The sequence below is a fragment of the Ylistrum balloti genome, unplaced genomic scaffold (assembly GCF_031769215.1).
Source record: "Ylistrum balloti isolate Yb309-2 unplaced genomic scaffold, AGI_CSIRO_Ybal_v1 Utg369938, whole genome shotgun sequence".
In the NCBI taxonomy this organism is placed as follows: domain Eukaryota; kingdom Metazoa; phylum Mollusca; class Bivalvia; order Pectinida; family Pectinidae; genus Ylistrum; species Ylistrum balloti.
The window spans coordinates 1,033,901-1,061,166 of record NW_026782047.1 but is presented as its reverse complement, the minus strand read 5'-3'; the positions used below and the strand labels follow the sequence as shown (position 1 = coordinate 1,061,166).

Here is a 27,266-nt window from a genome sequence, read left to right as displayed (position 1 = left end):
TCACAGAATGCAAATATTTTTCAGAAACTGAGCAATATCACTGAAAAAATACTTAAATATTGTACAAAAGTCCATTCCTTGGCACTGCATGTTATCACATATGATCCTTTCTCGGATATACCCTATGGAAAAAAAATCTGTCAGTGCAATTTTGACTGAAAATATCACAATACAAATTCATCTTGATCAACATTTTTGAAAGATTTGTAATACTATTATTTCTCAGCAGTAACATCACTGGTTGTCGTGAAAGTCAATCTACTCTACTACGCACCTCCCAAAACACCATCCCTTAGAATATCCAGTCCGCAGCTCACACACCATAACAATGTATACAAACCCTTACTATCAGGGAATTCTTGTTGCTTAATTTCCTTGGCTCTCAATCTTCAATGTAACAGATCCTCATTTATCCATCTGTAATGCATGACCTCTTCAATTTTGTTGACCTTCACCTGGCTTTAATCTAATGACCTTGACTGACCTCTGACCTGTGCTATCTGAAGTTGTCAACCTTGATTGTGAGTGCTACCTCAGGATGGTTATTCCTCCGACCAAATCCACCAAATTCTTCCTGCCTCTTTTTCCTCATCTCCCTCCTACAAAACATTTATTAATAATACCTGATCAAGCATTTAATGATTTGTTATTTTTCTTCTGGGGGATTATCTTGTTTTTATTTCCTGGTTAAGACCTACAGGCTACAGCACTACGGTTAATGGTGAAATACACCATCAAATCTGTTCTGTAATTAAAGGGACTAAATGGTAAGATATTCATTTCATAACTGATAAAAAGCATTACAACATTTAAATGTCTGTTAAAAATTGTGTACTTTCTGTTAATTATAATATTTTAAAGTTTGCATAATCATTTTATTAACAATGTCAAAAAATTTAGATGAAATAGGAGCAACCCAACACTAATTCATATCATCATTCTGAGAGTGTAAACATGTCATTGTGTATGCTTTTTAGAGTAATTCAAATTCATTTATTTCACTCAATCATGCATAGAGCATGAGACAAGAGGTCATCTTACAAGAAGAAAGATTTGAAACATGGCTGACAAATTAAGTTTTGGCTAATTACACAATTATACATAGTAAGAAATCATAACGAAACGCAAAGTTGAATACGAGGTTCTGAAAAGTCACATGATGAACTCGGCTATCTCCGATCAAAACAGCGATGGATGGTAGACACAACAGCGACTGTCCACTAGCATTAGTTTGGAGCTGATAATCTTATCACTTTCTCTCAGAGTTTTGTGAAGAGTCTAATTTTAAGTATTATAATACTTGCCCGAAATCAAACACATGGGAAAAAATAACGAAATTAAACCACTTAGTCCCTTTAAATGTAGAAATGAAATTTTCTCCATACATTTAATAATTAAGGAAATTGCATGATAAAATAACACAAGATGTTTGAGTGTCAAAACAGGAGAAAAAACCTCAGTTTGGAATCAATTTCTCTAAATAGATCAACTGTAAACCTAATTAAGTTGGCACCATTTAATTGTGGCGCATAAACACTTTCTGGCAAATAAGTGCAATAAGAAAATGGTGCATCCATAATAACTGTTATATACCAAGCATATGTAGAACCTATACTTAGCACAATCACATTTATCTCAATACTTTCAGTGCAAAAGCATTTAAATAAGATCGCCACTAAAATATGTACATTTACCGTATAACATAATCATAACCTTGTAACTTGTAATTATATTCAGAAATCACATGATACCATAGCAACATCCAGAGGCTATTTATATATTGGGTACCAGTCACAATTAGTTGAGATGCTAAATTCAAAAATATTCTTATCACACAACTGAATACCAAACTTACTCTTTCTTCTTTTCCTCCACCAGTTTTTGTAGCTCCATTTGTCCACAATCATCCTCTACAGTGGCAAAGTCATTCTTACCCATCTGGTCAAACTGCACGTCCTGACGATCACAAAATTTAGAAACATTCAATTAATGTGACATGGAAGGTTGTAGATGAATTCTACCTTTCTGTAGCCTTTGTTTTGTTTATTTTACTACATTATCACCCCTGTGAACAGCCAGGGCCATTTCTCCCTGTAGCAGCTGGTGGTTACCTCACTGAACATAAAGCAGAAGGTCTGCCACATACTATCTATAACAACTGGAGTAAATTGTCTTGCCCAAAGAAAGACAAAAACCAGGACATCACAGAATGGTTCAAAACTGCAGCTTTCACAGAAATATAAACTGCCATACTTGTCAGGTCTTCATCTGGGGTTTTAAAGTCCGATACTTGAATGACTAAGCAATTCTAAACCTCTTGTTATGACTTAGAAACTTAAGTATGCATGCTACCATACTGTGAGATTGAGATGTAAGGATGTATGCTACTTTACTCTGACATAAAGACGTAAGGATGCATGCTACCTTACTGTGAAATGAATACTACCTTATAAGAGAACATGACAACATATTGAAGTATTTAAGAGTGACCTTGACTCACTCTTACACTGATCATAACACAAAGATGAAGTATGTTCAAGTAACCTTGACTTACCTTCAGTCATATTGTAACAAACAGGTGAAGTATTTAGGAGTGACCTTGACTTATCTTTATACCTATCACAACACACAGGTAAGGTATTTAGGAGTGACCTTGACTCACATTTACACCTATCATAACACACAGGTGAGGTATTTAGGAGTGACCTTGACTCACATTTACACCTATCACAACACACAGTTGAGGTATTTAGGAGTGACTTTGACACATCTTTATACCTATTCTAACACATAGGTGAGGTATGCAGGAATGACCTTGACTTACCTTTACGCCTATCATAAGACAAAGGTGAAGTATGCAGGAATTACCTTGACTTACATTTATACTTGTAATAATACAAAGGTGAAGTATGTAGATATGACCTTGACTTACCTTTACGCCTATCATAAGACACAGGTGAAGTATGCAGGAATGACCTTGACTTACTCTTACACCTATCGTAAGACACAGGTGAAGTATGCAGGAATGACCTTGACTTACCTTTACGCCTATCATAAGACAAAGGTGAAGTATGCAGGAATTACCTTGACTTACCTTTACACCTATCGTAAGACACAGGTGAAGTATGCAGGAATGACCTTGACTTACCTTTACGCCTATCATAAGACACAGGTGAAGTATGCAGGAATGACCTTGACTTACCTTTACGCCTATCATAAGACACAGGTGAAGTATTTAGGAATGACCTTGACTTACCTTTACGCCTATCATAAGACACAGGTGAAGTATTTAGGAATGACCTTGACTTACTTTTACACCTATCGTAAGACAAAGGTGAGGTATGTAGGAATGACCTTGACTTACCTTTACGCCTATCATAAGACACAGGTGAAGTATGCAGGAATGACCTTGACTTACTCTTACACCTATCGTAAGACACAGGGAGGTATTTAGGAATGACCTTGACTTACCTTTACGCCTATCATAAGACACAGGTGAAGTATGCAGGAATGACCTTGATTTACTTTTACACCTATCGTAAGACAAAGGTGAGGTAGTTAGGAATGACCTTGACTTACTTTTACACCTATCATAAGACAAAGGTGAGGTAGTTAGGAATGACCTTGACTTACCTTTACACCTATTGTGTCACCATCACGAATGTGAAACGGAGCATTCTTCAGATTACACCTCTGTCCTCCTTTCTTCTTTCCTTTCTGATGATTTTTCTACAAAAGAAAACATAAGATCTGTAAGTTAAGATGTTGTTGGTTTATTTCATTTTCATCAATATTAATCAACATGATAAATTTTTTGGTCGGTGTTATTAACAAATGCAGACAAATATAGACAGAACAACCCACTGAGTAATCTTACTGCATTCTGATAAAAGGCCATGTAATATTTGTATGATTATACCATTTAATATTGTTAATACATTATAAACCTGTACAAGCAGAACACCTGTACTGGGAGGCTATTTATCCAACAAGAGATCCTAACATCACAGAAGCAACAGCTGGAATAAATGAAAGATTATCTTTTATCCTGAACTTCATTTGTCAAAATCCATGATGGATGCATTTTGTTAAATCTAATTAATTCCTTGTTCAACACACACAGCTAGGGACCACAAATGATTTAGATATGAAAGTTCAATGAAGAGCAATCACAAATGTCAACTGTTAAAATCAAAGATGGCCACCTGTCAGCCATTTGTTTATCTAGTGTATTTCAAAACTGAAAATGCACAACAAGAGATCAAAAGGAACCCACATATCTTACATGATGTAGTGGTACTGTACACCTTACAGTATTCAATTTACATATATGTAATACAGACCTGCTAAATATTGTAGAATGTTACATTTCTAACTTATGGAATACATACTGAATTGTTTCCCTGCATGAAATCACATAATGTAATGCATGCATTCATTTTGAACTAAAAGATTCCTTCCATGGGGGATTAAAAAAACAATAATTTTTAAATTTTAACTGTCTGATCATCTTTCATAAAAGTTTTATTTTTTGTAACATTGGTGGCAGGTGTTCAAGTGTGTCAATAAGCAGAAAGAATCAGCTTACTCTTCCAAAACACCTGGTCTTATTCTCCTTGTACTGTTTAGGGAGTCTTTGTATAAATCTTTCTTTTGTTTATATTTAGCCCAAGATTCATCAAGGTTTCCTTTAGGTTAAGATTCAACATACCCCATGTCACTATTTTCTTCTTTGTTTTAGGTTAAGCATGAAGAGAGTGACCTACTTTTGATTGCTGCTGTTGTTCCTGGATGATCAGCCATTCGTATCTTTTGGGGAAATGTTTCGCAAGGTGAAGATACTGCTCCTCAATAAGAAATGCTGTACTCAATGACTGTTTCAGGCTTTGGGCTGTAGCTCCCTGGGTTACGTCCCATATCACTTCATGTGGAGTCATGTACATCCTGGTCCCTGAGACTCTTTGCTGGACTTTAATTACAATCTCATTAGCACTGTAACAGGAAGTCAAGGATGTAAAACTTATAACTGAAACAGTTTGAAAAGAAATCTTTTTTGAGAAAATTGTATCCAAGTACAAATTCTTTTAACTTCTTTTTGTAAGGATTATGTAGTGTGGTATCTGGATTTAACATCCTGTGATAACACCTGGATTGTTCAGGCTCCACTCTCTATATAGAGAATCTTACTTTAATCTCTCCTATGATTACACCTGGATTGTTCAGGCTCCACCCTGCATAGAGAATCTTACCTTTATCACTCATCCTGTGATAACACTTGGATTGTTCAGGTTCCACTCTGTATAGAGAATCTTACCTTAATCTCTCCTCCTGTGATAACACCTGGATTGCAATTTTACAGCACGACTTCAATTTCAATTTTCTGAAAAGAAAACGTGAGACACAATACAACCACACAAAGTGTTGATTTTTCTATGTCTTTTATCTATCCAGAATATATAATAAATGATTATGTTTTCAGTTTTGTATCAAATGGTGATTGTTTTACATTTGATAACTCAACATCAAATTGCACTCTCATATTGCACTCTCAATCAAGTGTTCTATGACATCACATACATCGTAGTCTCAGATTTGTCCATCAAGTTGCAACAGAGTGCAATAAAATGTTTTATCAAAGATGTGGTATTTTTCATGCTGTAGTGAATGTTATGGAAACAGATGCAATTCATTCTATGATCCATTTTTTATACTAGTTATGGCACTTCAATTTGATCGATATGAAGATTTATGCAGCGTCATATTGATCGTAATGAACTGCCATAACTGTTATAAAACCATCCATTCCTCCACTCAAAACCTTTTTAGCAAAACTTGATGATATGTTTAATCAGAATGGTATGTGAGTCAATTGAAAAGTCTACGCAGGGGTGTAAAACTTACTGTAGAGTTTGAGTAGGTGGGCGAAGGACAGTGGTCAACTGTCCATCTTCTATCATCCTGACACGGATAAAGTTTGTGGTGGGGATGTTGATGTCGGCCATAAGGGGGAGAGTCATGACCAGCTGTTGAAAGTCCTCTAGAGTGTCCTGGAGTGAGACTTCTACCTCCCCTATAGAAAGAGGTTCCTGGGTCTCGTTCTCAGAGGCTTCCCCTGATGATGTTTGGTTCAGCTTCAGCAAGTCTTCAGAATAGGATAAATAACATCAACAACAAAATCACCTTGTCAACAACAGGAATAATGTTACAACCTATATCAATGGCAAGAAAGGACAGCATTGATAATGCATGCAAGTGTTTGGCTGGTGCACACCTAAACACATCTAAGTTCTAGGTTAAGATTACTGTAGGCAAGGAAATTTTAGGACCACGTTCTTTCTGCCCTTAAACCACAATGCTTGTACATGAATTTGCCTCATGTCATTTCGCCCTCTGAAATTTATATAAAAGTATATCGAAGTATAAGAAATGGCCCCCACTTCTTGAATTTTGCCTTCCCTGCTCATTAAAAAAGGGTGATAATTTTTGGTTTACAGTATGTGTAGTGGAAGGGAGTTTTCTTACTTTTTCAAAATTTAAATAAAATCATTGAATTATTTGAATTTTAACTACTTTGTTTGTCACAAAATATTCATAAATTATCCAATATCAGAAATACAAATATGATACGCAATGTTACGAAATTTCCCATTATTTCCATTTTTATCTTATGGTAAGGAGATCCTTGTGTCTTACCTTTGATCCCTGATGTTATCCATGACAACATGCTCCCTGTATTGGCGTCTGACTGATGTGGTTTCTCTAGTGTTGGGTATAACACCACAGACGGGCGGATGTAGCCCTGTCAGGGACAGAACACATTAATTTAGCAATATCGAATGGGACAGGGAAGCCATATCAATCCCAAAAAGTTCCATCACCAGGAGACCTGAGATATTAGTAACCATAATGGTAATCACAAACTCAAAGAATCAGAAGATCAGGGGCTTATCTTTTCAGCAAGGGACACAAATATCAGGATATGTATTTACACTATTGTTAACCTTAGGTGTCTGATTCTAAAAATAATTATGTTTGTTCAGTCAATACTTTTTACTACAGCGATCCATTAACACATGATGACAGGGTTTATACCTTTGGTGGAAGTTTTCCTTCCTCTATGAGTAAGTGGTCACCATCATTGACCAGGCTCTGACCCAAGGAAAGATCCATGTCATCCAGTACTTCGGCTGCCTCTCCACACCAGTTGGTCTTCCGCAGATGCCATCGGTCTTCTGTAACCAAAACACAGGGGTCTACCGTCATTAAAAGGTATCAAACTAAATGCAATTAGGAGAAATCAATGGAACCCTGATTTACTCTTTGTACATACTTACAAAATTTCAATCTTGGAGTGATTTTTGTCTCCAAATGACATTTCTGTATCAAAATTACACAATTACATTGAAATTATTTATAGTCAACAAAGTCTAAAGCGTTAATGTGTAACTCTAGTGACATCTTTAAATAAAGGTTGTGGAATATTTTTTAGGTGAGACAGATTTTCTAAAACACAGAACAAGTCTCTTGTCCAGATTACACATCCATGACCATGCTTACCTTTCAATCCAGCTCTCATTTTAATACATTCCAGACACTCTCCCAAAGTGGATGACTTGTCTAGTATCACTTCCTTGCACACAACATCAACCTTTGGGTCACTTGAGGTGAAGGTCAAGGTTATCTGGTTTGAGGCTGGACTTTGTCCTTCTTCCAGGATCAGAGTAGTCCCCCCTGTCAATGACGCTTCTTCAACTGTCAACTGCTCGTGTACTTTAAAATAGAAAAGATTTTTTGTATGAAAGCACCTGATGTACAGCAATTATTAACAATTTCCAACTCTTAACAGATCAGCCTCGTAAAATTTAATGAATAAAAGCTGTCTTTTGCTCATTACTTCAGCATTTTGTAATTCCTGAAAAATGATTAAAATCTAAATACAGAAAGTATGCTGTATAAAGCCATGTCAGGTCATCCAATGTCTGTTAGTTAAATGGTCTCCCCAGCTACTAAATGGACACTTTACTGGTAGGATTTGTATGGCTCTGGCAAAGCCAACCGTATTCAAGATGACTATTATGTTTTCATTTTTTAATGTAAGTCCGACTTTGGCAAAAAGTAATTAGATTCTGTCAGAATTTATCAATTACAGTACCTCTAAGAATCCATGAAATTGTGATTCAAACACATTTAGATTTTGTATTAAACATAGCACTCACTGAACAAAAAATAAATGTCTCTATGTTTACGTATTTTCTTCAGAAGTTTTCAATGTCATCCATACTGGAAATCCATTATTTTCAGAAATATGTTTACAAATGTATGTTTACAAGGGGCCTTTTGTAGATAGTTATGTTAGTATATATTATATTAATACTTACAAGGCGGTCGAAGACCTAGTGTATCATGGTCAATCCTCAATCGACCTCCTTCCTTTAGGTCACACAGATCAAACTTGGATAAGGCAAGAATTTTCACTTCTGCTATACTCTGTACATGAAAGAAAAGTAGTTCTCTTAGAATTCAATTTGACTAAAAACATATAATGTAATGATTTCTATCTTTCACAGGTTTTATTTTGTTAAGTGTTTGAGGACAGAATAAAATTGCAAAAACCAATACTTTGAAAAATTAAATCAATACAGAAACCAACTGTATACGTCTTTTTTCGACTTTTGGTAAAGCTGTGAAAATTTCAACTACTGCAATTCTTTTTTTTACAATGAGGTAAAACTATCAATATAGCCTCAAATCTCCAATTTTTAGCATGGGAAAAAAAATCATTTTTTTCACAAGCCACAAACAAATTCTGCAACAACCCCCCCTCCCAAAAAACATTGTTCATAAGTAAGATAACTCCAATTTTCCTTCTAATGATTCACTGATGTACTGTATAAACAATAAGATACAGTGGCTGTGTACTTACTGTATCTCTATCAACATCCAGGCGAATAGTTGTTCTATTTCCATCCATGGGTGTCTGGAATACATCAGGTACAATAAGGTAATATTGAAAAAAAAAATTGTAGTTTGAAGTTACACAACAGAGAGTATACAATCATAGATCTTTTATTACTTATAAGAACTATATTTTGTATACAGAGATCCATTTTGATTTTAATTCATAAATAATGCTGTTAATTAATTGATATGTTACAGTTCTTTTAGCCCCATATTAAACTGTTCATTTTCATCCAGTCTTTATCTAGATTCAAGCTAAATTACTGTAAAATCATTGATTTTTGTGGGATGTTTATTTTCATAAATTTCATGGGTACATATTTGTAATCCATGACTTCATTTGTCCATGAACTGTTAAATATGTATAAGTAGATTGATTTAGCTATATTTATCCATGCTATCAAGTGTCAAAGAAATTGTAGTTTTTTTAAAATACCTCGAAAATTGAGCCCCTTGAAAATATATGATTTTACAGTACATCAAATAATTCATTTCAACTTTAATCTCAAACTTTTTACCACTTTTGATTATTCAGCCTATAGGAAAAAAAATTAACTATGGCAAATTTCCCCTATATAGAGCAGTGTCATAATCAGCACTGTTGACGAGAACAGACCGCTGTCTTTGTTCTGATCTGGTTTGACTAATATCAACAGAAGTGAGAAATTACTCACTGAGCTACATTTGTTCTCAACAAAGAGGATGACTTTGGTATTTGCCAGGATCACTTTTTCACCAAGACTTTGTCTGAAAAACAGAATAAAGAATATTTGAAAGACAAAATTGGAAAAATTGTTCATTCACTGTCTTACTATTTACAATCAATATTGCAGCTTTTAATTTTCCTAAATAAACTTGTAAATTCACTCTCCTCTGACAAAGTTATTTAGGGTTGTTTTTCAAACTTTGTCCCAGGATGTAATTTTTGAAGTGCCTGTAGAATTGAAGCCTGTTTATGAATTCATTACCGGTCTTTGTTTTCTGCCACAATTTGGTCAAAGTCTGTCAGCTGTAAATCCTTCAATGTAGATCCCATTTGGTCCTCAGTGAACTCAACAAGTTTCTGAGACATATCTGCAAACATTAATTAAATAGATTAAATTCCACAATTTTCATGTTTTATAAATGTCACACTCAGAGATTTTGTTCAAGGTCAACTAACACAGAGGTATAACATAAAAATTTAAGAATACTGACCTTCACCTGTGATCTTTTTCAAGGTTATCTGACTCAGAGGTATGTTGGTTCTGTCAGATACTTTAACCTTGAAATCATACAAGGTCATATTTTTAGGAAATCCATCAGCAAATTCTGATTGTGGATTTCCATACATCACATTAAGGAGAACTGGTTCACAGTTCACACCTGTTGGAACACATTGACCATTGATCTGAAAGATGAGAAATTACAGTATGATATACCTTTACACACAGTGTATACTTCTTAATGTTTTAATCAAGTCAAATTGGTGGCTCCATATGAAGCAGATCCAGATTGTCAAAATGTGTTCTGCAAGGAGATTCCCTTTGACCTACCCTGGACTTTGTGAACTAAAACACAGACAGGCCAGCAAGAGCGTCGCCATGTGGCTGGAAATCCCTCCCTCACCCACCAACCAACCCACTCTTACACATACACCCCAAGCTGACAGATTGCTGGCAAGTATGCTCTGCCATAAAAGACAGTTACCAAAAATAAGCCCATACTAACAAAAAGGTTCAACAATCTGAATTTTTTATTTATAGAAACCTTAGAACTTGGGATATAAAAAGCAATATCCGAAACAAGCATTGTTGGTAAGGAAGCATTGTATGAAGTTTAATTTAGATTAGGTAAAGCAAACTCAAGTTATCACACATAATCTGAATTTCCATTATAGCAACTGTTACAATAACTCCAACCTTCTGGGTCTGAAAAGTAATCCTTATTTAGCACTTTCAGTAAGAGAGCATTGAATGAATTTTGAGTCTAAATGACCCAAGGGAACCCAAGTTATATCACAGAAACCAATCTTCTACTGTAATCTGGATTATTGACCCTGGGACCTGAAAGCAATCCAAAGAAAGCGAAAGCCATTTTTATAAAGGAGCAATTTTTGAGGTTTGAGCTTGATTGACCTTTGACCTTCAAAACTGTAACGCAATCCCAAGCAAACATTTTCAGTATGGAAATACTGTAAGAAATTTGAGAACCTCTCTTCAGGATCACAGGGTCTACTGTAAAGTTGACATCTAAAACTATGCTACATGACATTTTCTGTGTTTGTAAAATAAACAATGTACAAAAAGAGATCTACCATTCAGAAGTGTACTTAAATGAAAGGAAAGTGGAAAGCGAGAAAATGGACACAGGTAATTGATTATCAACACAACCCCATAAAATAGCTATCACAGTAATGCCATACAACTGTCAAATGGAATATAATCAAAGAAAAATATATTTTCTCTGTAAAAATATGCATTTTATAGCTTTTTTTTACTTACCTTTCCACCATCCCAGACAAATAACATGTTTCCATCGTCTACCGGAGTTTTCATCAGTGGTAAATCATCATCACCTGATAGACATGGTCAAAACATCTGTTTGAATACCGTAGGTTGTAAAAGGATTTTGTGTTTGTGATTAAATTAGAGATAAGTTCAGAATAGTTAAACTATGTGAAAAACAATACTTTGATGTGAAATCATGTACATCAGCAACTCTACAAAAGATCAGTGGTCATATGAATTTGTGGATTAAGAATATCCATAAATTCAATGTGAACAAGAGTTTCAGTAAAACTGATGAATTCTCCCTTAAAACAACTAACAATTTTAACAAAGGGCTATAACTCTGTATTTAAGGTGTTTCAGACATTGAATTTGGTATGCTGTGCATCCTCTTAGTACAACCATTGTATACATGAAATTTCATTTATCTAGTTTTAATTCAAGCATTTTAAGTTATGCTCTGGACACAACATTTTAACAAGGACAATATAACTGTAATTAAGAGGTAGGGGTAGTAGGTCTGAATTTGGTGCACTGCACACCGCCTTAGTCATACCAATATATACACCAAGTTTCGTGATCCTTACTGAACTGTGTGCAAAGTTATATTTCAGATATGAAAGGACAGATGTACAGACAAGGCAGCAATTATATGCTCCCCTGAAAAATTTTGGGGAGCATAATAAATCGCCCACAAAAATTAATGATCTTACAGTATACATACAAATATGGTCATCATACAGTATAAAAAACTTGACGTGTAGGATATCTTTATAAGTGTATAAACACCTCCATACCATATTTCAGAATATTGCCAAAAGAATGCAGTACAAAACTCTGTTTCTCCAATACATGTGAAAATCTCTACTTAAGGTTGATGTAATTCAGGGCAACAGGATTAAATTCAGTGTAATCTTGTAATACAATGATTCAGGATGTCATAAAAAGGAGTGAAAGATTCCATTTCTCACATGTTAACACCTACCTGATATGCTCTCATACAGGTGGTAACCTGCCACAAGCTCCTTCATCAGGTGTATGTGAAAGTTTTCTGCAACTCGGCCCTCTGCTACCTGTAATATCACAAATGCTGTATGTATGCAAACAAGACAACGGATTTCACATATTTGAATATAAACATTTTCACCCTACTCTTAATGACTACTTACTTAAACTGACATTTATCAGGATAGAAATAAATTGTGAACATTGCAGAAATCTTCAGTAAATAAATATTTTGATGATATTTTCTTTCAGAGGGTAAAATATACTAACCCCCACAGAAATAACATTTTACCTCCAAGACAGCTGCTTTTAAATCTCCCACTGTTTTTCTCCTATCAAGAGCGAGTTCTGTTTTTGTTGTTTTATTTATTGGACGAAGTGAACCATCGACAAATTCAAACATATCTCCAAAATGAATTTGAAGGCAAATTGTGTTGATTTCAACTTCATATATCTCCCTGCAACAGTAAATTCATACACTTGTACACACATACATCCATGATATATTGATCGTAAGAATTAATTACCAACAAAAGGTGTTAAGTAAGATTGTATAGATCACAAAACTCATAATTATAAGAAACAAGCCACAATTTTCCAATCAATTTCACTAAAAGACAAACTTAGAGTATGTTTCACTGCTGTGTTAATTGTGGCTCTTTGTGATGTTACATTTGAAGCGATTTCAGCCATAAAAGCAATATTAACATAGTAAGTCTGAAAAAAATTACAAAAATATCAAAGCTTAGTGTTTGTTGTGCTTTTACTTGATTGTAAGTGTGATTTTTGTATTTATGTGTCATCATTATTGTTAATTTCTGGTATTGATCGAACATTAATCCCTTCATGTGTAAAGGTGAAGATTTGAATTTTTAAAAAAATTTAGTCAACCAAACTTAGAATGAAATACACTTTTGTCTGTTAACCATAAATCTACTGTGTTCTTTTCACTATTAATGCCCAGAGCTAACAAAAATCTGAAGGAATAAATAAGTGATAACTTCTAAGGCGATTTAGATTAATAAAAACACTACTTACCTTTCGTAACCCAACTCGTAGCCATGGATATTTTAAAATATTGCTGGCCGGACAAGTTACTCTTAATGATATAAATGTGAGTACAATATTTGTATCACTTTAGGTATTGATTGCACTAAGTTATCTGTATGAGAGTGGATTCGTGTTCATGTGTGTGCTGCAATGACGAGTGTTTCACATTGTATTTTTTGTTTGATATATTCGTACTTATGACTGTTTTTAAATAAAAGGTAATGCTATTGTATAGAAACATATAATGCTTTTATCTATTAATTACTGTCATGCTATGCTATGAGACATGTATTAGGTAAATAACCGATAAATTAGGGCCAATCTTTGATGCATAATGTCTCCGTTCATAGAAATACTGCTGAGTTGAACCATCGGATGAGTCTAATATTTCATTGTATCCAGTCAATTTTGACTTATCCTTGCTTTATTGTATAATTCTTCTGATATACCTCTGAAAGTGTAAATCCTCATTTTCCTGGATCACCTCAGACAGAAGGTGATGAGGTAACCGATATGTGGGGTCTCCTAAGGCTGAAATTATAATTGTTTACAGTAACTACACAGTACTATGAATTTAAGAAAAAAAAATGACATTTACGATTCTCAAAAAAATGTGCAACTCTGCACATTTTCCATGAAAATACAATCAAATCCAAAGTTTATTCTCGCCCACATATTACTTCTATGTGTGGTGAAAGATTTGTCCATGACCATTTCCTTCCTTGCATATAAGTTTTCATTTCTGAACAATGTTTGTTTTGCCCAAATACAAATATAATAAAATATCAAACTTCAAGCTACTTTTTTATTCCTGCATTGGCAAAACAGGGTGAAACACAAAATTTCAAAATGAGTAAAAATTTCCTTGTATCTATTAGCATTTTTCTATATAACTATGCATTGTTATACCTTCTGGTGGCCTTATCAAAGATTCTTTCCTATAGAAAAGCATGTAAGCACTGGATTTCCCAGAAAAAGTTTTCTGGATATCGCGTTCTCTGATAGGATGGACTCGGGCATCGTCAAAGTCGAACCAGCAACTTCCAAGTTCAGGCATTGGAGAATGTGTCCTGTTAAATAACAAGACAAAAAGTGTAAATTTCCTACAAAATCACTATAAATGGTTGTTTTACCTCCAAACTGTGATTTTATTTGAGTTATTGCTCCTGAAAAAAATTTCAACAAAATACTACAAATGATTTGCAATATCAAATTAAGAAACACTGTAATATTGCATTTGAAATAATGATCCTCATTTTATACAAGAAATGCAAATATCCTTGAAGACTTATGTGTTACAAAACAGTCCAATTTCATTCATCAAACCAAATCAAAATACATCATTAAAAAACTGTGTCAGTGAAGAAAGAATGACCCTTTTTCAATTATCAAAATTTGTCATTGTAATCAAAATCATCTCAATATCCAGCCCTTAGAGTTTAGGAAAAAAAAAAGATGACTGAATGGCTTCAGATCCATTTATGTTAGCATCAAACACTTTTACTTATAAGACTTTCAGTTTGACTACCCCACCTTTTATTATCGGAGACAGATTCCTCAGGAGACATATCACTAATGGCTGTCAGGCAGCCTCCAGCTAGTCCCGCCTTTTGGACAGGAGTTATCTCCCTTAGGGTTACAAGGTGTGAAGTTGTGTCTATAGCAAATTCTTCATTGTGTTTCTCTAGGAACTGGAAAAAAGGGGTCCCATCAAACATCATACTTAATTATACAATTATTGTCCAGTTTTAATTTTCCAGAAAGAATATGATATGTACTGTAAAACCAGGTATTATCATGAGGATCAATTTCCATGGTTTTACACAAATTAATTATTTCTTGGATTTCTTGGATTATCATAGCTCAGTAAGTCTACTTATACAGATTTTAACAGTTCATGGATATATCAGTACAGATTATGTAAGTATGGAAGCTTATCATTTTATGAAATTAATAATGAACACAGGTAAAAATGTTGTGTGAGTAAAACGTCAAGTCTATCTTTTTTAAGTTAAATATATCAATCACAACGGCCTCGGAGTGTGTGGTTTTTAGTCTTTATTATGTTGTTCATCTACCGGTTTCGCCCTCTTGGGCTGCCTCAGGAACCACCCACTCCGAGGCCGTTGTGATTGATATATTTAACTTGATTTGGTCTATTGATCAATCGCCTTGCACACCATCGGGTATCCCGCTGAGGAGTATAGAAACCACCTACCCACTCAGTTAGAACGAACGGCGTTGGCTCTACCGCCTGATCTCTGTATATCTTTTTTACGTACAACTGTCTAATTGAAGCAAAGAAAGTTTTTGTTGTTCATCTGAAGCGAGTTGGCTCCAATTGTGATCTGTATCTTTTCAATAGCTTTACTAATGTTGAGTCGACATTGCTGTAGCTAGCTTACCTTATGAATGGATCCATACTGCCGTCTGAACCTTTTGTTCCACGATACACCTGTCTGTTTTGTGATTTCCTACATAGAAACAGGGTCAATTAAAGTCAAACATAAAGGGAAACCAATTTTAATATTAGTTCATCATGATAATATTGATTTCTACATCATGTAGAGTTAGTTACAGTTTGACTTGATAATATTGATTTCTACATCATGTAGAGTTAGCTACAGTTTGACTTGATAATATTGATTTCTACACCATGTAGAGCTAGTAACATTTTAACTTGATAACATTGATTTCATATAGAGTCATACTCAAGTTATTATAACTTCAGTTTGCTGGATATGTAATGTATCGGAAATTCACCCTCCTGCTGTGGATTCAGCTGATTAATGTGAAATCATATAATTTCATTGGGCTCAATTTTCAAGAATTTAAAAAAAACTTGATTTCTTTAGTAAATATAGCTATATAAATCTTGTTTATACTATTTTAATAGTTTGTTAATTTTATTAATTAATTCGTTAATTGAGAGTAGCCATGAAATCAATGAAACTAATTTCTCCATAGGAATCAATGATTTTACAGTAGGTATTGAACAGTTTTAGCTGGCATTTATGAATAATATGAATAACAATTAGATATCGGCATTCATAACACCCATGAATGCCGACTAAAACATCTTAATGCTTGTACTTATTGTTTATAATATTCAACTTGCTATATGGAGAGGCACCCTTAATCTATCTACTTGCAATGTTTCTGTTGTGTTGTCTTACGAAAGTTAATTTCTCAAAATAACCGTGCAAATTATGATTATGTGCCTGGATTTGAAATTCAGAAAGTAAGTAGGTGCTTACATAGATCACAAAATATTATACAATGTAGATATTTCTACATAATGATAGATTTATATTAAGAAAGTTAAAAAAAAAAAATATTGTTTGACCTTTATCCATAACTACAACTTGAAACTGATGAGGAACAGTGTACACTTACACAGAAATATCAGTTTTATATTTAACACACTTTCTGGATAGATATTTTACTGGAAACTCCTTAATTCAATTTACATTTTAAAGCAAAGTTTCTGGTGAAATATTCAATTTCTTTTTTGAAAACCACAATGTTGAAACTTTTGAGAAGTATTACACAGTATAAATAAGACTTACAGCACAGATTTTGTCAACAGTGAGTGTTTTTCCAGACGACCGTGTCAGTATGGTGTGTATGAGATCTACTGGTGAGTCACACTCGATGAAGTCTACTTCACCTGTACTGGGATCTGTAGGTAATTGTACTGCCTCCTCTTCCTGTCACATGTTATCATATATAAGTAAATCATAACAAAGCCGTCCATGGATTGATATATATATATATATAGAACTCTTTACATATATGTGATAAAAATGTGGCAGATGATAGGCTTATATAATATCAACAAGAGATCCGAGAGGGATCTTGGCACCTTCAATTGTTTGATCTTTATATGCTCTTTGAAAGTTTGTAGATCTTTTCCCTTCTTTTCTCTTCTCTAGTTTTGCTCTTATTGACAAGACATTTGAACATTCCTTTGCAAAAATCGTAATGGTAATCTTTACCAGCCAAATCCAAATCCAAAGTCAAATCAGTACTTCTTACAAATAGCAATAACAATTATTTACAAGGTAAAAAATTTTTTTTATCAGTCCCAAAATCAAACAGGCACAACTAGGGACCAAGATAACACTACATATGCAATTTGAGAAAGATCCATCCAGTACTTCTCATGAAATAGCGATAACAAAAATTGTTAATGGATAGACAATGGAGGCAGGGTGATTTGAAAATAGCCAACCATCTGATGATGGTGGACTAATAATAGAAAGAGTTGTGACTTGATAACAATAAGACAAACAAAGTCACACATGCTTTTATAAATAAATTTTGAATTTTGCAAATGCTTCAAAATTGAAATACAACTTAAATCTATTGAAACAATATTTGAAACTTTCTGTGAGATGGACCCAAAATTTACAGGGGACCACGATCTTTACAATGACTTACTGGACTGGTCCATTTGCCAAGACCATCTACATCTCGTAGGTAAGCATGATAATGCCCACCATAGGCTCCACCTCTGTGTATTACTATGGAAAACAACTTGTATGTGACGGGTGATGTTGCCTGAAATTGTCAGAATGAAGAAAGCATGTTACATGTAATTCAAACTTTTCCTCTAAGGTATAAAACTATGTCTAAACTTACTCACCCCCTAAACATTAGGTATGTAGCCCTGTTTAAGCTAACTCACCCCCTCAACATTAGGTATGTAGCCATGTTTAAGCTAACTCACCCCCTCAACATTAGGTATGTAGCCCTGTTTAAGCGAACTCACCCCTCAACATTAGGTATGTAGCCCTGTTTAAGCTAACTCACCCCCTCAACATTAGGTATGTAGCCCTGTTTAAGCTAACTCACCCCCTCAATGTTAGGTATGTAGCCCTGTTTAAGCTAACTCACCCCCTCAATGTTAGGTATGTAGCCCTGTTTAAGCTAACTCACCCCCTCAATGTTAGGTATGTAGCCCTGTTTAAGCAAACTCACCCCCTTAACATTAGGTATGTAGCCCTGTTTAAGCTAACTCACCCCCTCAACATTAGGTATGTAGCCCTGTTTAAGCTAACTCCCCCTCAATGTTAGGTATGTAGCCCTGTTTAAGCTATCTCACCCCCTCAACATTAGGTATGTAGCCATGTCTAAAAATACCCAACTCTTCATGGTTAGATATGGAACTGTGTCCAAAGTTGTTCATCTCCTCAATGTTAGGTATGAAACCATGTATAAACTTATTCACCTCCTCAATGTTAGGTAGGAAGTCATGTTTAAACTTACTCACCTCCTCAATGTTAGGTAGGAAGTCATGTTTAAACTTACTCACCTCCTCAATGTTAGGTAGGAAGTCATGTATAAACTTACTCACCTCCATCAATGTTAGGTAGGAAGCCATGTCTAAACTTACTCACCTCCATCAATGTTAGGTAGGAAGCCATGTCTAATCTTACTCACCTCCATCAATGTTAGGTAGGAAGCCATGTTTAAACTTACTCACCTCCTCAATGTTAGGTAGGAAGCCATGTTTAAACTTACTCACCTCCTCAATGTTAGGTAGGAGCCATGTTTAAACTTACTCACCTCCTCAATGTTAGGTATGAAGTCATGTATAAACTTACTCACCTCCATCAATGTTAGGTAGGAAGTCATGTCTAAACTTACTCACCTCCTCAATGTTAGGTAGGAGCCATGTTTAAACTTACTCACCTCCTCAATGTTAGGTAGGAGCCATGTTTAAACTTACTCACCTCCTCAATGTTAGGTAGGAGCCATGTCCAGAGTCTGAGGGAACAAAAATTTGCCAGATTCCTGAAAAAGTAAAAGAAAAAAGAAAAAGTGAAGGTTTTGTGGAAGCTAACACAGATTTCACATGCTATACTTTAATAAAGGATCCCTTGACTTCATCTATTATAATTCATGTTGATCTCACCAATAGGATTACCTGTTTTATCCAGTTTCAACATTTCTTTTTGCTAATCATAAACTAGGGTCTAATTCAAACCCATTTGTTGGTGATTCTGTCACCAATGAGCATAGTACCATATACCAGTAGTTCACAATACTCTGAATTACTGAATGGATAGAATGTTTCCTTGATGAACAAATATTACAGTAATTTCCATCTTACAAGGCAGATGTTTTTTTCATACTTTTATGTTTACCAACCACAAAACAATGAAAAAGCAGTGGAGAGAAGAACTTTTTTATAAAATGTTTCAGTTAGGCTCAACTTTAAAAGTTTCTAAAACAATTACTAAGTGCTCTTTTTTTGATAAATATAGAACAATAAATCTACTTATACAAAGCTTAACAGTTCCTGGACATATATATTTGTGAATAAAGAGTATCCACGAAATCAATGAAAATAAATATCCCATCAAAATTGAAGTATTTACAGTAATATATTACATGTACTTCAAAAGTCCAAACTTCTAGGAGAACTACAATCACTCATTACCTTAAATCGCTGCATCTTTACAAAGTCAAAGCTGAATCTTAGCAGGGATAAGGTCAGAATTTCTGGAAGACTTCGTATTTTTGCTCCCTGAAATATCACAAACATGTGTGTTACAAAAGCTTTCTATTTCGGTCGCTAAAACAAAATAACAACACTGTAAAAATTGTAAAATTGTGTGACCATAAAATCAAACATAAGCTACATATAGTATCTCAATGACCAACATACTGAAGGCTTATCTTATGCCATCTAAAGAAATTAGGGCAAGGTGTCTAGCAATTAGCCTACAATAAGCTGACAACAAATAGTCTCTGACTAGGAAGTGGGCGCATTACAAAACAAGGATATAAAATTTTCTTAAATTCTACAAACAACCAGACATGGTAATTGACATCACAAAATAAGCATATACTATCAACAGTATTTTGTCATACAACAATTCACGACTTATTTCACAGAAAATGTTTCTGGATCTCTACACTAAATCATTTATCTTTAAGCTTTACCAGTGTGCTAGCATGGAATCACTAACCAATGTATTTCAAACGAAAAATGAACACATGGAGTGGAGAAATCACTCAAAGCCGGAAAACTTTGAATGGTTTTAATGTGTTCATTATGTATGAAAGTGATATCTTCTTTTAAAACAGTAAACACTACCAGATGGACCAACAGCTTAAAATTAGAACTATTCTTTGTAACATCAATTAATGTTTTCATGCCTTTTTCCTTCAGTTTATTGAAATCATCATGCAATCAACTATATGAAGTGGAACTCACTTCGTGTCATGTTCTATTTGTCAAATGAAAATGTGATAATGAGCAAAAAGTGACATTAAAAGTTGACACAACTTTTTGAAAGTTTAAACCTGGAAATTAACTTTCTAATGTGCCAAACTGACTTACTTCTAATAGAAACTAACTGAAGACAAGAAATTTGTAATTTGATTTGTAAAACTAACCTTTCTGGCATCGACGAGTTTGTTACATGACTCACATCTGTACTGATTTTGTCCATCCATAGACTCCATCTCACAGAAAGCATTGTGTAAACCATTCTCCAGGTCGCTGTTACCTGCTACAGTAACGGTAAGGTCCAAAAAGTCCTCCTGTGACAAAAAAAAACAAATTATTCATAAAAAATAATCACTTACTAGACATGCTTTTTTCTCTAATGATGATATAGAACAAGTATTGCATCAAAACAGCTACATGCATTTTGTTTTCGGAATTTTTGTGGTAAAAGAAAAATTCTCTCAATTAATACTTCAGTTAAAATTTTCTATCATATCTATACCTACATATAAACCTCCCATATAATGTTCCTCTTCCCATCTTTTGCCTTATTTACCATCAACAAATCTTTGTCTTCCTAATCATTCTTACTTTGAAAGTGTGTTTTGCTCAGAAATTTTGCCATATCACCTTATAATGTCTTTGGATGGACAATTGTTGGCATTATTGGCAATATTATCAGTTTTCTTTGTGTACATGAAATAATATTCCTAATTATTTCTTTCTATAGCTGTCCTAAAACATCACAAAGCTATATATTTAACACAACATATTTGTGTATTAATGAGGAAATCATACATCATTTCATCTTATTATGGTATATTTCACATCACATAAGGAATTTTCCACTTCAGGATCAAAATCATGAAAACATTTTCATTCTAAATGTTCTAAGTGCCAACGATAAAGACATAATTTGAGGCGCAATGGGCACTACTAAGTAGATCAACCATCACATTATATTTTCCTGAATCAAGAGTAAGAAACATGAATTTGCATACTACTGAAATAAAAAGTGAACTTACCTCTCTCTCACTAACTTTCCCACATACCGAGCAAATAATCTGGAACATAAGAATTTATTTTGTAGTGTGGTGAATACAAATATTGCTGTGGAATGTGAATATTACAACAATGTATAATGACTGCCTTTCTGGGATATCCTAGATTTTAACAAGAAAGAGATTGTAGAATATACTTATTAGTATACAATATTTCTGAGATTACTATTGTTAATTAAGAAATTTCAATAATATCAACTGTAGACCATGTTAATTAACTGTTACAAGATATTAGGATAATCTGTTACATTTCCAGAAATCAGACTCACTTCTTACAAAATGACAAATTTACTGTAGATAACTTTCCTTCACATTTGATTTACTTTCACAAATTTTGTTACTGAAGCGAAACCGTGAAAATTAATCACCCTAAATAAGTAACACCTATATAATGAACATGAATGTCCATAGTTAACAATTGTTGCTAAATGATAATGACTATTAAGTTTGAGATCATTCTGATTCTATCTGTACAATACACACACACAGCTATAACACCCATCACAAATCTTTGGTTAAATTATGTGCTGAGGAAAATTTCTTTCATTGAGTGTTTGATTTTGAGGAATAAGTGTTTGGTAAATCAAACACTCTCAGTGATCAGTATACACAAGTCCTGGGACAAATGAGAAATACTTTTCTATACTGACCCATTAAAACTGAATTTACTTATTTCTTTAACAGGTTTTACATCCACTATTAAGACCTTTTGGCCTTTCTATGGACGATTTTTAAAATTAAAAATATGCTATATATGGAATGTTCAATTATTTGCATGATTTCTTTGTGGAAAATACCTGTTGTTGTGCTCTAGTGGAGATCTGCAGTGTTTTTAAATCAAGCAATTGATCACCCTCATATGAAACAAGATGCCACTACATGTTTCAATCTAAGCTAAAACATGAGACACCTAAAGAATTTCAAAGTTTATAAAACTGGTTAATTGCACCACATACTGTTCATATGGCATAAAATACTGTTTCCTTGCTATGAACATGTCACTACAGACATATGTCCCTTTAATGTCCTACAGTAAGCTCACCAGACATGTGTCCCTTTTATGTCCTACAACAAACTTATCAAATGTCTTCCTTTTATGTCCTACAGTAAGCTCACCAGACATGTGTCTCTTTTATGCCCTACAGTAAGCTCACTAGACATGTGTCCCTTTTATGTCCTACAGTAAGCTCACCGGACATGTGTCCCTTTTATGCCCTACAGTAAGCTCACTAGACATGTGTCCCTTTTATGTCCTACAGTAAGCTCACTAGACATGTGTCCTTTTTATGTCCTACAGTAAGCTCAACAGACATGCCCTAATTAGCAACCAAATATAGGGTTCCCTACTTGGTTTATTAGAAATCTGTTGTTTCATTTTAATTTTGAAATGGTGGCTCAGAATTTGTGAAAGTAAGTCATCACTTCGTCACACATTTTGTTTTACAGAAATGACTGAAGATATCTGATTTACAGTAAACTGATTGGCTGCTCACATTACAGGTCCCAGAAAATGACATACAAAAATCACAATCATGATTTAGCACAATTAAACTAAAGCTGCTGAAGTATGTTAACAAAAGAGTATATCTGAGAGGGTTAAGTATGATGACATGTGGAGTCAGTAAGGAATTCTACAGTACCTGATTCACCACCATTCCATGGTAGAGTCTGCTGATAAGATCTGTACCACGGGTACCAACCAGGGAGTCTTCAATAGCACTGAACAGAATCCTGTTCAACTCCTGGACGTCATGTTGCTGCAGCTCCTATAACACGAAATCCCGAAGTTAGGATTTAGGATTAAGGATAATAAGCATATTATCTCATAGATGACTGACAGGATCAGGATTTAGAAAATAATGCATGAAAGACAGAAGAGGGGCACTGATTCAAATTCCTTGGTCCCAAACTTCCTTTTATTGATCCTGATGGAAAGACAAGTTCATCACCAAACAGAATTACATTTTACCGAAAACCTCATATGTCGAATGGTCACACTGTTCATACCTCATTGTTTGTCCATCCAAAACTCTCAGTAAGGTCAACAGTTGGAACACTTTGCTGGTCGCTTAGCAACAGTCTGGCAAAGAGCTTTTGTAACTGTATCGGAATCACTCTCACCTGTGTCAAGATAACATCAGCCAAAAAATTCTTAAATGGATGTTTATAAACTTTAATGCATAACTGACTTTTAATGTCTTTGTTTTTGTTGCTAAATCTTCTAGTCTACATAACATCTGATACTGTAGCATTTTATACTGTGTTTTGTCCCTGTAGAGGTAATCTGAAGTTGAATCCAAATAATGTGGTACATTTTAGTTGTGAAACATTCTAAAAGCTAGCAAGAGTGACAGTAATCATTTCGCAAATTTCTGCATTTTTTTAAAAAAAAATTACCTAATTCAAACTTAATAAAAAAAAAAAAGAAGAAAAAAGAACAATACAAACATAAACTACATGTGCCGTTGTTGATGGTGGCAGTAGGCAATATCATCAATAGTCATCCTTTTGAAATGCAACCTAGTCTTGCCACAGGCAATAGCCATGTCTGTCAATACACCAAGAACTAATTACTTGCTTTTAGTTGATTTTCATGTGTGTATTGACAGACGAGGCTGGTACTTGTGGTCCTGCTACACAAAACATCATTACCCTCATTTACAGGTCTTCATTTCCCAAAGATGAGAAGCAAGAAAATACTATATTCAAAGCTGACAATGCAAGATAAAAAACTTCCATGTTGAAAAAAAAAAAAAATGCTTCAGTAACCTTCCCCACTAAGCTATCAATATCTTTCGATCATTGTATCTAAAGAAGTGGTAAACATTTTAGTCCAAGCCTTGCATGGAATTGGTACAGGGATCCCAGGGTATAAAAGACCAGCAACCTGTCAAACCGGTTATCAATATTTCAATTATGACACAACATAATATATCTATATATGTAAATATATAGAGATAGATATTTGTGTAAGAACATACATATACACGCTTCCCTTTCTTCTTCCTAGTCATGAATGTTGAACACATATTTATGACAAACATATACAAAATTATCCCATTAACAGAAATACACACTTACCGGTATTTACTAGCGATAGAGAGAGAAAGTGATTATAACCCCTGGAGTTTTGAGGATGAGGGTATTTCCAAAACATTTGGGAAACATGTTGTCAGCTTTGAGCCAGGAAGTCAAACCTATGAATTTTCCTCATATGCATCTGTATTTACTCCCTTTGCAATCTTTCTCAAAGCCTTTCATTGTATATATAATTGAAATACAAGTAGAACAAACCTTGCTCCCTGGTACATCCCTCTCCTCCAACTTTCCAAGCTCTTCATCTCCAAGATCAAATAAAGCCTCTGGAAACAAGTTTGAAAAAGATTAAAGGAGTTCATAAAATATTCAACATTTTATTTCAAACAGTGTTGAATCAGATTAATTTTTTTAATCAAACATGCAGCAGTTATGAAATAGATTACCAAATCATTTTTTTTTGTAAGAGCGAAGCTTTGTACCACTTACACATGTAAGACTACATGTTATTCATGTCTAGGACGAGAGGTCCCAAGAACTGATATATCTGAGAAAAATTCTTCAGGAAATGAAAGGTATGGAGCATAGGTGCTCTACACTTTACCTGTAGCTATTAATAATTATAAAAATTCATAAAAAGATATTACAGCATATTCTCTTTCATGAATTTGTTTCACTTACTTTTAATTATGACTAAACATAAAAATGATTTTACACAAAAAAAGTAACATGAATTAAAATTTCTTTGTCCCTCAAAATATCCCATATATAACGCCAAACAACATCACAACGTCACAATATATACACAAGAACACTATATGTCAGTGTCACAACTTTTGTGAAATCAATCACACACTGTAGATTCTTCATTTCTTGAAGCATTAACCAGTTAACCTAAGTCTAATTTATTTTATTGATACTTTCAACTGAGAATTTCATTGTGACATGTAAGATTTGCTTTTTTCCAGGGATGTCTGACTAATACTATAAATATAGATAACTTTTTTCTGCTAAAACAGAAAGTGAAAATTAAAATTCTAGAGAACTACAGTAATATTTGGTCTGTACCTCTGAACTCGGGTGTCAGAAAAAGAGTCTGCAGAAGGGAATTAAGATAACAGGTTGCTCCTTGGTTCCGTATTCCTGCCAATCCACACTGAATTCGAGGACGGGGAGGGCATGGCACAGTCGATTTATTAACTTGTTTCGATTCCGATGGCAATGCACTCCCAACTTGTTCTTCGCCAAATAATCCGGCCAACATTATATATGAAAGTATCACCGACTGACAGCTATGTATATATCAGTTCTGGTATGACATTTGTCAACATTAAAATGGCATCACTACTTTACATCCGAACAAATTATTGAATTATTATTTAAACAGCCAAAATCAACCTCTGTACATGTGCATTGCACAAACTATCAACCATAATAAACTTCCGGTATAAATAACAAAAGTCCCGCAGTAAATATTCTAAAGTCATGGTCGAATACGCCAGTGCGTTCAAAATATCCGGATGTGTATGAGGGCGGAGACTGGTCCATCTTCACTGGTGATATTTACAAGATACAAGAAATTGTATTTTCTGTCGTATACAATAAAACATGTAACATTTACGACAAAACGTAAACAATATAACATAAAGAACAAAATCACAGTAGGAATATTGAAATAAACAGAACATGCGTAATGTATAAGGCATAGCATCAACATAAAAACGAGTTTTTAACTCAACTAAAAGTGAGTTTATGGCACAACTAAGAATAACTAATTAGACATTATCAAAAAACACACACATCCTAATAAAACAAAATATAACACTGAAGGTCTAAGAACAAGTGGTTGGGCCAGTCCCTACCAATCGAATTCCGTGATCACACAAAAAGGAAATGGAAAGCATAATATAAATTTACCATTCCACACATAGTACAAGTACATATGGGACCATCCCAGGTGTGGACCAGCCTCCGGAAGTCTGGAAAGTACTCACATCTCCGCAATTCATTTGGGAGGCTGTTCCACACCCGGGCGGCCTCATAAGAGAATGATTTCTGACCATACCTTGCAGATTTTACACGTGGAATGATGACTGTGTAGTCTCTCCTGAAATCATAAGCAGGCCTTTTTTAATATTCCAAGGACTGTGTGGTACAGTAGAGGTACACGGGATGGAGTTAGATAAGATTATACAGCAAAAGTAAGAAGACTCGGAGGAGTATGTTGCCTTCAACAAACGCAAAAGTTACGCCAGAAAAGTCACCACTGGATCTAGAATTTTATCCTTCAGTTTTATACGCCTCTTATTTTCTTAAGACGCAAAATAAATAAATAAACCTACCCGTTAATCCTCCAACATACTGAACATTTTGTCGATATTTGTGGCGTGTGCAGTATACAATGGGGTTAAGAAAAATACTGCT

General features: G+C 34.4%; 1 protein-coding gene across 1 annotated transcript; it reads right to left on the bottom strand.

The window, feature by feature from the left end:
- Nucleotides 1–26,106, bottom strand: LOC132547221 (ubiquitin carboxyl-terminal hydrolase 40-like). Its single transcript, XM_060210986.1, has 32 exons — nucleotides 25,911–26,106; nucleotides 25,101–25,168; nucleotides 23,814–23,927; nucleotides 23,447–23,572; nucleotides 21,771–21,809; nucleotides 20,913–21,059; nucleotides 19,951–20,037; nucleotides 19,263–19,301; nucleotides 18,610–18,819; nucleotides 17,946–18,065; nucleotides 17,072–17,212; nucleotides 15,908–15,976; nucleotides 15,036–15,193; nucleotides 14,412–14,572; nucleotides 13,952–14,033; nucleotides 12,745–12,910; nucleotides 12,433–12,520; nucleotides 11,442–11,515; nucleotides 10,156–10,348; nucleotides 9,927–10,032; nucleotides 9,633–9,705; nucleotides 8,924–8,977; nucleotides 8,379–8,487; nucleotides 7,558–7,770; nucleotides 7,093–7,232; nucleotides 6,694–6,799; nucleotides 5,902–6,142; nucleotides 5,315–5,380; nucleotides 4,767–4,992; nucleotides 3,634–3,729; nucleotides 1,856–1,956; nucleotides 1–599 (listed from the first exon to the last, which is right to left on the bottom strand). The coding sequence occupies exons 1-32, from the start codon at nucleotides 26,104–26,106 to the stop codon at nucleotides 497–499; spliced, it is 3,912 nt and encodes a 1,303-aa protein (XP_060066969.1). The 3' UTR covers nucleotides 1–496.
- Nucleotides 26,107–27,266: the final 1,160 nt, after the last annotated feature.

Bases quoted from the DNA above. Each gene is read 5' to 3' on its own strand.
- LOC132547221 (XM_060210986.1), bottom strand. From the start codon at position 26,106: ATGTTGGCCGGATTATTTGGCGAAGAACAAGTTGGGAGTGCATTGCCA. The intron at 18,820-19,262 runs GCTCCTACCTAA...AACATTGAGGAG, and splicing joins TCCCTCAGACTCTGGACATG to GTGAGTAAGTTTAAACATGA. The intron at 1,957-3,633 runs GTAAGTCAAGGT...TGTGATCGTCAG, and splicing joins GTGACACAATAGGTGTAAAG to GACGTGCAGTTTGACCAGAT.